Genomic DNA, 14,124 nt, shown 5'->3' with positions numbered 1-14,124 from the left:
TAGTCTCTAACTGACTTTAGATAGATCCATTTACAAATTTTGTTCATGCTTGTCCCCCAGCGTTTCCTCCCCTTTATGGATCTGCTGCTTTAGAAATTCAGGGACACTGCTAATGATCTGCTGAATGTCATTACTGTGAGAAGTAAATAAGATAAACCCAACACACCGCAACCTGTATCTCATCTATTCTGCCTCTCAGCAAAGATATTTCTAAACCTATGAAATCTACAACTGGAGAGCTCTTTCCCAAATTTGGAAAACAATGATGGAATAAAGCATCAGCATTACCTTAAATTTAACCATCAGGCACATGTTTACTGATAATGTTAGACTCTTCATTTGTCTCTCCCTCTTGCTATGACACGCATCACATGCAGTGCTATAGTGAGAGACAAATCCTATCTGCACCTTAACAGCAGAAGGAGGTTAACAGGCGAGCTAAGTTTGGATGTGTGGCTGGCACAGGCTGGGCAGTGACAGGTCTGCAGGGCGTGGTAAGAAACCTGACAGCACCGCTCTTCCCACACCCGCCTGGCGCCACACCACAGTGACACCGCAGTTGTACCTGAAGGGCGCAGCCACCTGCTGTGTTTGCTCCTGCTGTGATTTTGTGAGCTGAGGAATAGAAAAGTAAAAGAAAAGAGAAGCTGCCTGTAGTTGCATCAGTGCTGCTTCACCACCTGTAAGCTTCAGGGAAAAGCCTTGCTGAGCAAACATGGTCATGGATCTGTGGAGACCTCTCATTTAAAAAGCGGAATCAGAAATTCAGTAAAGTGTTTCAGTGCAGTTTTTGGCCTTACTCAAAACTCAAGTGTCACTGGTGACATATTTATCTACCATACTATGTGCTATAGCAACATATGTTCATAAACATTCCTTTTTGCAGTTCTCAGCTGCTGCACAATTGCTTGTCTCTTGTTCATTGTATGGCAGCAGAGCTGTTTGATAGTGAAGCTCACCATGACCGAAGAACACACATCCTGCACTTCCTTTCAGCTGACTGCGATGTGGAGTAAATTGCAAAGCGCTAAGTCAGCTGCAGCTGATTTTAAGTCCAAATTAGCTCTTGAAGCATTAGTTTGGGTTACTCAGCTGAACTGGAAGTACTATTCAACAGTCTAATCTCAATACACTGTGGAGCAACACATAACCAGCTAGAAGAGACAAACATCCTTGAAGTCAAACTGCCCATACCGGCAACAACACTGATGGAGTTGGTGTACAAGACAGGTAAGGCAATGAACTTTACTAACAGACATTTTAATCTGCTTTGATATACCAGTCTTTGGCACCAGGGAAGTTAATTATCTTCATTATTTTCTTGAGCATTGTCTTCAGTTTGGTAATTGTAATGGGATGAACTTCTGAAATGGAATTTAATTTTATCTTATTTAGGTAGTTTTATATTTTTTTTGAGAAGTGTGTTGTGTAACACATAGGGCAACTTGGCAAAATTCAGTGATGAGTTCTAGAAATAGGAAGCTTTAATATCTATTTTTAGTACAGGGTATACAACACCTCTTGAAATACATGTATTACTGTTCTATCAGTTAATTGGAACAAAATTGCTGCCAAGACCTACAGTAAGCAGCACTGCAGTGCTTTATTTCACTACAGTGAAGTGAAGAGTGGGAGTATTTTTATTTTATTTTTTTTTTAAACTTATGAAAGAATATTCGTTACTGTGAGGCTAAACAGGTGGTAAAGCAACTCAGAGCTCTTCTGGAACAGATTGCCACTTTGATGCTTGGCACATCAGAGTTCCCAGCAAGCTCTGATACAATATCCTACGATCAGTTTCTTTAGGGATCATATGCTTCATATGGTAGGATAGCACAGTTTCATCAAAAAGCAAAAAATGAAAACAACAAAGAAAAAACCCAGCCCACAGCAGAGTAGCTCAGCTTCCTATAAATCCTGGTTGTCTGAGGGAGTGGTGGGTGTAGCTCTTCTACTTGAAGCTTGACTACCAACAGTCGTTACACAGTTCAACTGAAGGCTTTTTATTTCAGTCACATAAAGACTCTCAGTATTTCCAAACTTCCCAGCGGATTTTCCAGTGCAACAAATCTTCAGCTGAGAAATTCTGATGCAACTGAACAGGACATTGGCACTTCCTAGAGACAAACCCAACCTTCCCGCTAACAAACATCAGCAAGAAGTATCAGCTTTTCCTTCACACACACTTACCATTAATATTTGTCCAGCTGAAATTTGGAACTTCAGTGGGGACTTCATCTTTCAAATGTGTATATACTACATCACACCACACAAGGCAACTCGTTCCTCCCTTAAAGTGAAATGTGCTAAGAACATCACTAGAATACAAACATACATCTAAGCTCAACTCCATTTTTATCATGTCCAGCAAATGCACTGGAAAATGCTCCCCCGTAAGAGCAATACAATCAATTCCCTTGATTTACCAGAGGGACTGATGAAATGGGTATCAAATGCCACCCTGTGGACCTGCCTTGGAATATGCACTGCATAAATAGGTACTCACATTCCATAAAGTAGGGGCCAGGTTCAATTCGCCACACAATTTGTCCTTTTTGCGTGCCAGTCACTCCCCGATTCTTGGAATCCCAGAAATTGGCTGGAGAGTTCTCATCTAAAGGAGGAAAGACAAAAAATAACCTCAGCAAAGTTTTCTTGGCTTTCTGTTTCAAGAGGCCCAGATACAAAAAATTACTTGTATTACATTAAAAAAAATAAAAATATATTGAATTAACTGGCAAAAGATAAATAGCTTCTCTTGTACACTTGATAGATCAATTTATGCAGAGTGAGCAGACAGACACACAGCCAAAGTAAATATAAGTCTTCCTGTAAGAGGTGACCTGCCAAGCTACAGTATTAAATTCCAAAACTTCTCTAATCCAACAGAGAGGCTATTGGGAGTGTACAGCTGATTGAAACTGCATCACAGAGTTACCACACCATGTTATGCACTGGTCCTGCTCTGCGATGTGAAAATCTAGCATTCATTCCCTAGCCAGGAAATGCAGAATTGTAACTAAGCGTATCCAGTCAGAGGCCCAAAGTGCAGAACTGTCAGTAAACCAGAGCTAGAAAGGAGAGATTCAGAAAAATACATTCAGAGAAAACATTCAAAGCAAAATAGCATCTGCAGAGCAGCTTAGCAATATCAGTATTATCCCTCCTCAAATTAAGAACTTTGTCTTAACAAACACAGGTCTTAGGGCCTTTTTAGGTTCCAGCCTGTACTCGGACACCCAGAACACCATATGAATGAAAGAAAACCAGGGCAAGAAGCTGTTTGAAAGGGCACAAAGGTTACTTCTGATGACATGGACAAAGCTGACATAAATCCAACTTAACTCTTTTGTACAGAAAGTTCTTAGGAAGTATGCATTGTGACATTTTACCAGTGCATTTTAGCAGCTGTTTCTTAACTAGACTAGACAAGAACTACACCTATGACGTCAAATACAACATCCTAATTCTTTCCAGTGATACTGCATATTCTTTAATCTTTTTAAAAAAGATCCTCTTGTATTATATACATTTGAGTGCATTCTACAAATCTAAAAAGACTTCACTAAGAACCTAGGCTACTGTGACTTTGTTCATGAAACTCATTCCTTTGGTAGGAACTCCCACATAAGATTACAGAACTGTCACCTACATTTGAGATATCCATGTACTATTTATGAAAGAATAATAAACAATGCAGCTTTCTTAGTTTTATCTTAAAAATACGAACTCCCACTACAGATTCTCTTTCTCCTTTCATTCTGACAGCTCATCTCAGTGCTCATGCAGTAATCCCACTAAATTATGATTAGTGCAATCTGTACATCTCATCCCACCAAACCAACATGGAGCATTAAGAGGCACATGCTGCATTTCTGCAGTTGTTCAGGTGAACTTACACACTTTAAACCTAGAAAAGCTTTGGAGAATCAAGAAGGCCATGGCAAGCTACTTACATTTTTATGCCTCCAGCCATGGGTGACTTCGAGAATTTTTACAAAGCTGAAGTCTCAACACCTCAATACTATGACAAGTCCATGACAGTTTCATAATTATCTCAATGACAAGGAGAAGGGACAGGACAGTTCTCCTAACACTTGTGATCCTCAAGCTTGTAATGCCTTCAGGCTTAACTTATCGTGCAGAATCAACATGATTGGACACAAACTGCATGCACCAGAAAATCTTAAACTGCACTTACTTATTCTTCATTAGAGTAAAAAACTTTCACAGTAAACAAAGCTGTATCTCTCCCACATTTTGCTGGGGTTTTTTTTTCAAAGCTGTATGAAGAGGAGCACTGAATGTGTACAGCCTGTAAATCATCACGGGCCTTATAAAAAAATCTCTGTGTGGTTTGCAATGACATACTAACCAAAAGAATACACTGTTGATGAATTTATTTATTTTTTAATTGTGCCTTCCTATCCCAAGGCCCCCTATTTTTTTCCAGACAGAACACTGGGAAGCCATGAGATTCAGCTTAACTTCCAGCAGCACTACACTAGTGACTGCTCACCATATCAATGTGGTTATCTAAAACATTACTACTGAAAGTAAGCAGATTCTTTAAAAATTCCAGTTATCTGAAACACAGTTTTAAACTATTCAGCATTCTCATTTCATCTAGGTAAATGAGGTTGTATTCCTGACAGTAAACATCTCACCTAACATGCTCTAGTTCCAAATTTCTGTATTTAGTCAATTGGAGAAGAGTCTGTTCGTGATCTTAAGCAGAAGGATGGATATTTGGTATATTATAACAATATGCATGATGTTTTTTATTCTTATCTTGTTCAACAAATGAGCCTGAAGCAATGAAATATGCATTTACTGGTGAGATTTCCAACAATAAGGCACAAGCAACTCTTGTTTTTTAAATCAGTCACAAAGCAAAGTCAATGGGAATTTTTACAGGGATATTAGTGAGCTTCAGAAAAGGTTCTCATGAACTGAGTCTCAAATTCCGAGTTGGTAGTTACAAGAATTCAGAAAACTTTCTTTCAGTTTATTTAATAAAATCCCACATTTACGGAAGTGCCTGGGTTTCCAGCTCTTCCATGAAGGAACGGACTCCTTTGCAGCAGTGAAGACTAAATCATTGATACTCTGCCCACAGGCACGCTGCCACTGCAACAGAAGGTGGTGGAGACAGAGGGATGGAAAATGCTAACAGACCACTGCCTGTCAGCAATCAACTCAAATTACAGAATTTATTTTGGTCAGCTTTGACTTTCTTCTGAAACAGATGGATTTTATTCTACTTTTATGACGTTACTGACATAGGGGGAAAATAACATTACTAATGCATATGGAAAAAATAACTTCAAATATCGGTTCATGGATTTTAAAAAGGAAAACTGAACAGGAAAAAATGCATGGAATGAAAACAAGTACAGAATAATGATGATAAAAATATTGGCCAAAAAAATGAAGGTGTTTAAGAGCACAAAGAGCAACATCAGAATTATCACTCCCTCATTTCTTCTCTTCCCCCAAACATACATGCACACTCTCTCTCTCCCTCTCTCTCTCCATAAATATATATTCCATAGGGAACTTCGATTCTAAGCAGTTCTATTCTCCTTTTAGCACATAATTGTTGCTGTTTGTGAAACTGGCGGCTGTTCCAGAATCTGGGCCAAAGAGTAGATATAAATATCCCTTCCCAGAACATAAAATATGCAACAAAATACTGTCTTACTGCATCAGTATCTTGTCCAGTGAGGCTACACTTCTGAAAGAAATAAAACAATGCAAGATGCACAATTTCTATCTTCAGTAATTCTTAGACAAAAAGTACTACAGAACAGAACTCAGAGCTGCAGCCCCTGTACAAATCAGAGTATATTAGATAATGTTCTACAGCAAAAAGTGGGTAATAATAAATATATCGCTTCACTCTGAGTAAAACTCCTTGAAAACACTGTAAAGCAAAAACTTTCTGAGTAACAATGTTTTCTTTATTTAGCTACTAAACAATCAGCCAAACTTGACATTAAGAAAAGTTGCACTGGCACACTGTTGGCTCTTCCTCAAGTTGTCCACCAGGACCTCCAGGCCTTCTTCTGCATAGCTGATATGCAGACAGTCCACCCCCAGCCTGCCCCAATGTCAGGGGTTACTGCTGTTTTCCCATTTCTCCTGCCTGTCTGGCTGCACAATCATGTTTTATCATCTACTCCCAGCTTTGCACAAGGATATTACGGAGTGTTGGAAGCTGTGCTAAGCCAGTGTCTGACATCAGGGGTCAGGAGGCTTCTTAGGAGCTCACATTTTGTTCTTTGTCTTACATCTTTCATTATTTCTGTCAGGAAAAAAGGATAAGCTACCTGAGATCCATCACCTCACAAAGTCATCTTGCATAAATTAAAGCAACAAATAAGTAAATAAGATACCATCCTTTATAAGATGGAGAAAGAGGAACTGCTAGCGATTAATTATGTGAAAGAAGCTTTACAGTCCCAGTGCACAGACCAGTCACAGGCACACCAACACTCATCTTCTGGTCCCAGTTTCTGTCCTCAGTAGTGTCAGGTTTTGTGATAAAAGGGCTGCTTCCATCAACGCAAATGATTTTTATTTTTCAAAATATCAAAACATTATAGAAAGCACAAATCCCTGGTGTGGAAACATCACTGATTAAATTTTTTTTCCTGTGCAATAAGCAACGGTCACTATAACAATCTAAGAGGTTCACACTTCTACATCCTAATCTCTTTAACACTTTCATAAAGATGCTCATACCAGAGCAAAGGTGATGTTAATAGATTCTGGCTGTCAGCCTTAATTATATACAACTTAACAATTCTCATCTTTCACTACCATATATGGGTACACTAATTCACAGCTCTTGAAAAATCCATGCAGCTTAGCTCAGAAAAGATCAATCACGTTGGTAACATCATTGTATCCCTGCAAAATTCTCTTATCCTCCTTTGGGATTTACATCCCAATCTCCAATTTTTCATCCCTTTCTGGAAGATGCTTTACACAAAATCTTTCAAAGTGTTTCTATTTTTCAGTTTCAATTTAAAATTTTAAATTAAGTTCATATTGTCAAAATGCTGACTTCTTTCACATTTTAGGCCAATGTCAATAAATTTTGGGCACTGAAGATGATGTGTGCAATGCATTCAGTTATTAAGAGGAATATTGGTACTAAGCTTTTAAAGCATCACTCTCACTCATTTCTCTTGGCAGGTGTTCTCTTACAGTGAGGATCAGCAGTGCTGGAAGGCTGGAGAATAGCAGGGCTACAATCTGGTTTTGTCTGAGGCTGAGATCTGTGGATTTGCCATCGGTTCCTCTCATAAACATCCTACCAAGAAGGGTCACTCCCCTACCTATTTTACTCCATCATGTCATTTAGTCTTTAAAAGAAACAGGCTTGTGGTTAATCAGCATTGGAGAATATTTCTGAACTTGAGCCAGCCATCAGGAAATCTCTAGGATGGCATTTCCAATGTAAAACAAAACATTAATTTACATGCATTTACATGCATTGCTTCCAAAGACCTCAATCTCAATGCCAGCAACTACATTCTGCTTTTCAGTGTGAGCACAGACATCCAAGTAGTAAAACAGACTGTCACCAAAATGTAAGACTAACAAGAACATTCCAAAAAATACGTACAGTGGATTTTAGGCAAATGACTGGGAAAGTCTGCAACCCTAACTTTTGTGTAATATTTTCACTTTGGTAACCTCTAATTTAGTTCTAGAAACAAAAATCCATGGGTGATCAGTAAATAAGTAGCACAGTGTTTACTGATCTAATGAACTAAATATTTCTTCCTTATACCCAAAATATGCTTAAAAGCAACTGGAAACTGTATCAGGACAATTCTAAGGAGAAGATATATTTTATCACCTGAGACCTCCCTTCTTTTCTAGAAAGTCAGTAAGTAAACAGGTTCAAGGGTTTCTACTGCAAGCAATCACTATAATAAATCACATTATGTCAATCCATTTAAAATACACCAGGCATCAGTTAGTACCATATAACACTAAGCCAGAGCTTATTTCTCTGATTTTCAGAATTGCCCATCTCAGCCTGTGAACACATGTCTTTCTCATGAAAGACAGCACCATTGCTGAAATTAACGATCAACACTTAGTTGTACCTTCTAGCCTTACCTGGCCATTCCAGAGGATGCCTGTGGATCCTAAACTGCATTCCTCCATCAGAGCCCAATTAACAGAAGAATAAAAACCAGTAATGTTTTACAGGACGGATATTGAAAACAGCATCCTCGTTCCCAATCACAACCAGTGTTTTCTACAGAAGTTGCCTTCTGGACCCAGCCCGTGCAGCTCAAGTTTGGAGGCTTTAGCTCTGTGTTAGCACTGTTGCATAATCTCAGCTCCACAAGACACGTCTGTCCTCCCCCTTCCTCCTGTCATTTGAAGGAAAGGCTTTTAGAAGGATGTTCTCAAACTCCGCGGCAGTTTCGAGCGGTTACACACCATCGTCTGCCTCTTCTCCTCTATTCAAGGGTTTCTCTGGGTTTGAGCAGCCCGTGCTAGAACACATAAGGTATTACGTCCTTCAAGCTCTGCTATTTGCAGCCACTCCCCTCCGAAGGGTACAGGATGCCGAAGCCCCATCCTCCCTCCACTTCCTTCCTTGCCTTGTCCATGGGAGGATTCCTCAGCATGGCCACAGCCCTGCAGCATGGGCAGGCTGATGTAAACAGGAGGATCCTTAAATCCTAGAAATGACGGCAAGGCAGCCACAGCAACAAGCACAGCGGGAGCTCACTGGAAGTGCTGGCTTTTGTTTACACAGTATTTTGCTCTCCCACATGACTTCCCCACAAATCCAGTTATTTCAGGGAAGAGGGGAGTGCTCCATGATGTTTGGCTGGGATGAAGCTGCCTTAAACTCAGGATAACTCTGCACAGGGCACTCCTGGGCACCAGGACAAGCAGGTAGCAGAGAGCTTCCATTACTACCTCTCCTCTTTCAGGGTGGTAAATGCCACCTCAGGGCAGGAGCTTGTACAAGTCTCTATTCCTCAGATGCTCTGACCCCTCAACAGCTTCCTGGTAGAACTACAACTGCAGCTGACCTAAAATTCCTTCAGCCTGTGGCAAGGACCCAAACCATGCCAAACCAAGCCCAGCACCTCAAGAACAAAAAGGGTTCCTAAAGGAATCTGCAATCTGGTCCATAGTCTGAGATCAAATCTTTCACAGCACACATTTCATTAAACTGCACACTTGTGGAGCTGCAGACTCAGGCTCTCAGCAAATTTTGGTTTTCCTACTAATACTCAGATTTAAAAAAAAAAAAATTAAAAAAAAATTAAAAAAAATAAAAAAACACATTCCACCTCTTACAGGAGTATCTGTTCTTATTCAGCTTGAAGGTTTTTCAAAAACGCTTCCAGTCCAAGGAATTAAGATGGATTCTTTGCTAACGAAGAGATAAAAGCTAATGTACTGCTTTGTGCTTGCATGAGCACCTCTAGGAATTGTATCTTCAAAGGACAGAAGGTGAAAGAACATCAGAACTGGAATATTGTAAGAGAAATGTAATACACTATTGCATACTAAATGGCTGGAAACATTTCTCCCTGAATATCAACAGAGCAACCCCAAAAAAAAGTTAAGAAGAAAATTCTTGGACAGTCTCTAAAGCTCCCTAAGCAGCTGCAAGATCTTACTATCACAGTTCTCTTTACTCTTCAGAACACTTTGGAAAAAACTTGTGAAGTAACAGAAATACAAGGCACAAGTTTTCAACTGAGATAAAAAGCAAGAGCAGAAAAGAGGCAGAAAAAGGTACTAGAGATGCTCTTACAGCCTCACACAGTAGCAAATTCCAGCCTGGACACAGATTTCAGCCTTCTGGTGTCACAGTCCTGCTATATTAGCGGCAAAGGATCATTTTCATCTATAATCATGACCCATGGTCAGAAAAGCAAAGAGGCATTTATTCCTCACTGCACAGTGGCAGTTTTTCCTATTGCACAACCAAATTTAAGGTTCATGTACTTCTACTGATTGCCCCTGAGCTGTGGGCAAGAAGCAGAAAGACTCCACTTGCATTTCCCCGTGTGCCCCCTGTGACGTACATTAACGTGTTGCTGACTTTTATTGCACTCTATTGCTTTACACAGCAAGAGGCATTATTAATTTTTCTAGTTGTGACTGACAGAATGGAATCATCGTCATCTCTAACACTTTGCTCCTACTTCAGCTGCAGAAGCAGAGCATAGAAACCATACCATACAACCCCATCCAAACACTAAACCATGAAACCTTTTTGCTACTGAAACTTAATAGAGTGGGGAAATCCTTGCTCTCATTTTCATACACAGCTTATATTCTGACACTGGCCATTTCCTTCTTTTTCAAGAATTATACATATAATATATACATTTTGATTCCTTCTTTATGTAGAGTAACACTTCAGCATGGGAATCAGAGCATCTCTGTATGCTCTCACACAACATGGTATTTCAGGGCACAGCAGTAGCTCAAAGGATTAGTTAAATAGAATGCAGGACACGAAGATTCTGAAAAAAAATACAAGTCATTTTTTCAGACATATGACAGTACAATGGCAGGAATGAAGTGGAATTCCATTTCTCTGTGTTCAAAGTAAAGCATCATTGAAATTCAAAGTATTCAAAGACAAAAATAAGTCGTTTCGCCCATCTTACTGGCAGAAATTCAAAAGCGTAATGAGAGGAAGGAAATGACCTCAAGCTTAACCTCTTTCCTGAAAATCTTACTAATCCTTCTTCATAAACGATGTGCACTTCATTCCCATCTACAGTTCAGGTTTCACACATGTGCCAGTCCCACGGCACAAGTGCCTTGTGCATCATGAGTCACCTTCCAGCTGACCAGTTCACCTGGAAACCACATCCTGCACAGCACACAGACACAATGCTCGGCTGCTCCTGCACTGCACTGCTAATGACTGGCTACTATAAGAAATACATAAATGTTAGACCAAAAATTAGGCTAGATAATGACACTGAATAAATTCTGATAGATGGCACTGCACACCCTTAGCCATAAAGACTATTAGAAGCTGAATGATATTGCAGATGACTCCCAACATCTTTGCAAAATGCTAATAAATCACCTACCATTTAATTCTCAAGGTCCAGTTAGCTCTGTGTGAGGGAGAATGGGGGGTGCTTCTATCTCTTCCTGAAAGAAGCAGCACACAGCTGAGGCAAAAGCTGTGCCACCTGTCCTGTCAACTCACAGTCATCTCAGCTGCTGGTGATTCGGGCTAAGTGGTGTCTGCAGAAGATGGAGACTGCTAAAAGCAGTGGCCACCAGCAGGGAAGAGTTTGGAAATTCAGATTTAGGCCACTAGTGGCTACCCAAGTTGGACTAGTCCAAATATCTAAGGTACTACAATAACTTAGCAGGCTATTGCACTATAAAGAGGAGAGAAGACAAGGACAGCAAAGATGCAAGCAATATATTAAGGAAAAGAGAAGCCTCTCTCCTGTAGCATCATTTCCTTTTTTTAAAGCACTTCACTGCATCTCACATCTTGTTAAAACTTAGATAAACTCATCTTCACAACCATAATTCCTTCTCAATATGCTCCTCACTCTTATATCCTGCTCCCTACCATGTCCCTAAACACATCCTGACACTCCCACATTCTTGTATCCTCAAGGTGTTTAACGGTAACAAGTCTGAGAGGAAAAAAACCTAAAACCAACCTCTACAACAACAAACCCTGTGTGCACCAATATCCTAAAATCCTGTTATTCTGGGACAGAATTGTTAAGAATATCTAGAAACACAAGGAATTTTTTCCTAATTAACATTAAAATTGCGGGGGTAAATGCTGTCAGAGCTAAACTAAAAAAGAAAAAAAAAAATCTGTGTCTAATCTTTTCTCAGCCATATTAAATCTGCCAGTCTAAGTTTATTGTGGAATGTTTTTCATCATTTTCCTCCTCAGCCACAGCCTTATATGGTGTCAGATAAGCACTTGTTTGCTGGCAGCACACGAGCTGCTGAGCTTGCTTTTGCTGCATGCAGAAGAGGATTGCAGCTTCCAAGGATAAAGGGTATGCACTTTTATCTGTGACCACATTCCCACCACAAATCTTTGCCAGAAAAATTCGGAAATATAACAAAGTATTCCTGCTGGGGAAGATGTGATACCAGCAAAGCCACGCTCTTGTCTACACAGCCTAACCTGTCCCCGGGAAATTCTGTTGGTAAATAAACACTACCAACAAAAGCACAATTTTGCTACTAGCACAGCTGCACTTCCACAGAGGGCTTTCTCTGCTGTGGTTGTCTTCATACACATCGCATGTAATCCTACAGGCAGCAGAAAAAGTGAGGGGTCATTTATTCTATAGCTTTCATGCTGGTTTATTTATTAACCAGCAAGCATCTGGTCCTGTACACAGACACCCAGTGCTGAAAGGTCCCAGAGAAACAGGCAGTTTTGCTTGGTGTTTGTTTTTTTCTGGTCAAACATTTCTCAAGTGGAAACAGTAGAAACCACTTCAGGAAAGGCCATAGGGTTATGGCCATCCCTCTTCCCTCCTTCTCAGCCTCAAAACATACTTGGAGCAATTCCTGCTCTGCAATCAGAACATTATTCCTATTCAGACTGCTGCTGCTCTCTGGCAACAGTCACATTTTCATCTTCTCAGAGTAGGAATATTCAGGAGAGGTGAAATTTGGACAACACTGAGTGGCCTGTAATAGTCAGTAGATTATAATGAATGATGTAATGATCTCTTCTGGGTTTAATTTCAGTAGAATATGGGCTCATTTGAGAGCCATTATTAGCTCATAAAATAACCTAAAGTGCAATTTCTTCCACATGTAGACATTCTGTATATGACTTATACCTCAAGAAGAGGCTTTTCTTGTGGAGCTGTCAGCAAACGCAATTGCCATAACTTAGAGGACTTAAAATAGAATGGATGACTGTGTTCTATTTTTACTTTTTTGTTGTTGTTTGCAAATCTAAAGACTAAACACCATTTTGAAGTGTTATGAAATGTACATCTGCCCTTTACACACCACTCCAATGCACAAGTAGGAAAAGCACAACAGGCTAGAAGAGATTTCAAAATCATATGCAGATTATTTTAAATCTGTATTTTGAAACTGTTGCCAAGTGTTACTTGTTCTGTTTATATTTATAAAATTTTAGAATCAGATATGAAACAAGTACTTGGCAACTGTGTATTACTGAAACATTCAGCTTGAGTACTCACCTTTATTTCCAAACAGCCTTTAGCAAAATGCCCCATGTTGGCTACCCATGAAACAGCGTAAAATTCATTACAAGCATACTTGCTGTTATTGACCTGTAGATTTGCACAGAACATTGTCTAGTTTCCTGTTTTCCTTTTTTGCTCATCCTTCTGCTCCCCTTCCCTTTTTCGCAGAAGACACTACCCTGTTTTATACAGAGTTTACAGTAGCAATGGTACATTACTATCTGAAACTCAGCCAGTGGTAAGATGGGTTCCCTGTAGCTAAGGGAGGTATCAAACCTGCTACTACTTACCTAATCAACTACAAAACTTCTTGCCCTAATTATCAGGAGCCATTCCATGTCTAATTATTAGCAACCATCCTGTTTCCCCTGCCCTACAACTTAATAATGATACATGAGTACTTTATAAATTCACATAAATTTTGCAACCACTTTTTGACAAGTATCATGCTTATTTACCCTTTTCATCCTATGGTCCTAAAAGTGAGGTGATGATAAATTGTAAGCATCTATAATTTAGGTTACGCAGCCTTTAGGTTAATAAATTTATTAATTCAAAAAACTCTTCTGACAGATGATCCTCAAAATTGGTGAAAAGCCAGAACTAGTTACTCATCACATCAGTAATTTGAAAACCTCATTCTTACTTACTTAAGTGACACAAAACCCTCCATTTCTGCAATTATCTTCCAGAAAAAGTGACCTGAATTCACTGGTGCATTGTCCACCTGATATGCTCTTTTCCTATTCATATTATAAGAGACCTATTACTGGCAGAAATATTTACATTTTACAAATGCTAGAAAATATTGATACAGCTCAAAGGATGAGCTCAGTCACTTCAGATCAGCCACTTACCTATGTCCAACATCTTGACCAACAAGACCTTC

General features: G+C 39.6%; 1 protein-coding gene across 3 annotated transcripts in view; it reads right to left on the bottom strand.

Annotated features, from left to right (window-relative positions):
• HECW2 (HECT, C2 and WW domain containing E3 ubiquitin protein ligase 2) overlaps positions 1–14,124 on the bottom strand; it is a 148,337-nt gene that overhangs the window by 73,971 nt on the left and 60,242 nt on the right. For 2 of the 3 annotated variants that reach the window (XM_088058631.1, XM_088058632.1), the window contains exon 3: positions 2,507–2,614. In XM_088058631.1, coding sequence (XP_087914757.1) covers positions 2,507–2,614 — 108 coding nt within the window. Of the gene's footprint in view, positions 1–2,506; positions 2,615–8,139; positions 8,476–14,124 lie in introns of those variants that run through there. The other variant, XM_014249487.2, reaches the window with a different exon arrangement.

Source organism: Pseudopodoces humilis, chromosome 8 (assembly GCF_049639895.1).
Source record: "Pseudopodoces humilis isolate 2021_Gansu_Grassland_sample_001 chromosome 8, ASM4963989v1, whole genome shotgun sequence".
In the NCBI taxonomy this organism is placed as follows: Eukaryota; Metazoa; Chordata; class Aves; order Passeriformes; family Paridae; genus Pseudopodoces; species Pseudopodoces humilis.
The sequence above is the reverse complement of the archived record's forward strand: the minus strand, read 5'-3'. Positions and strand labels throughout refer to the sequence as shown.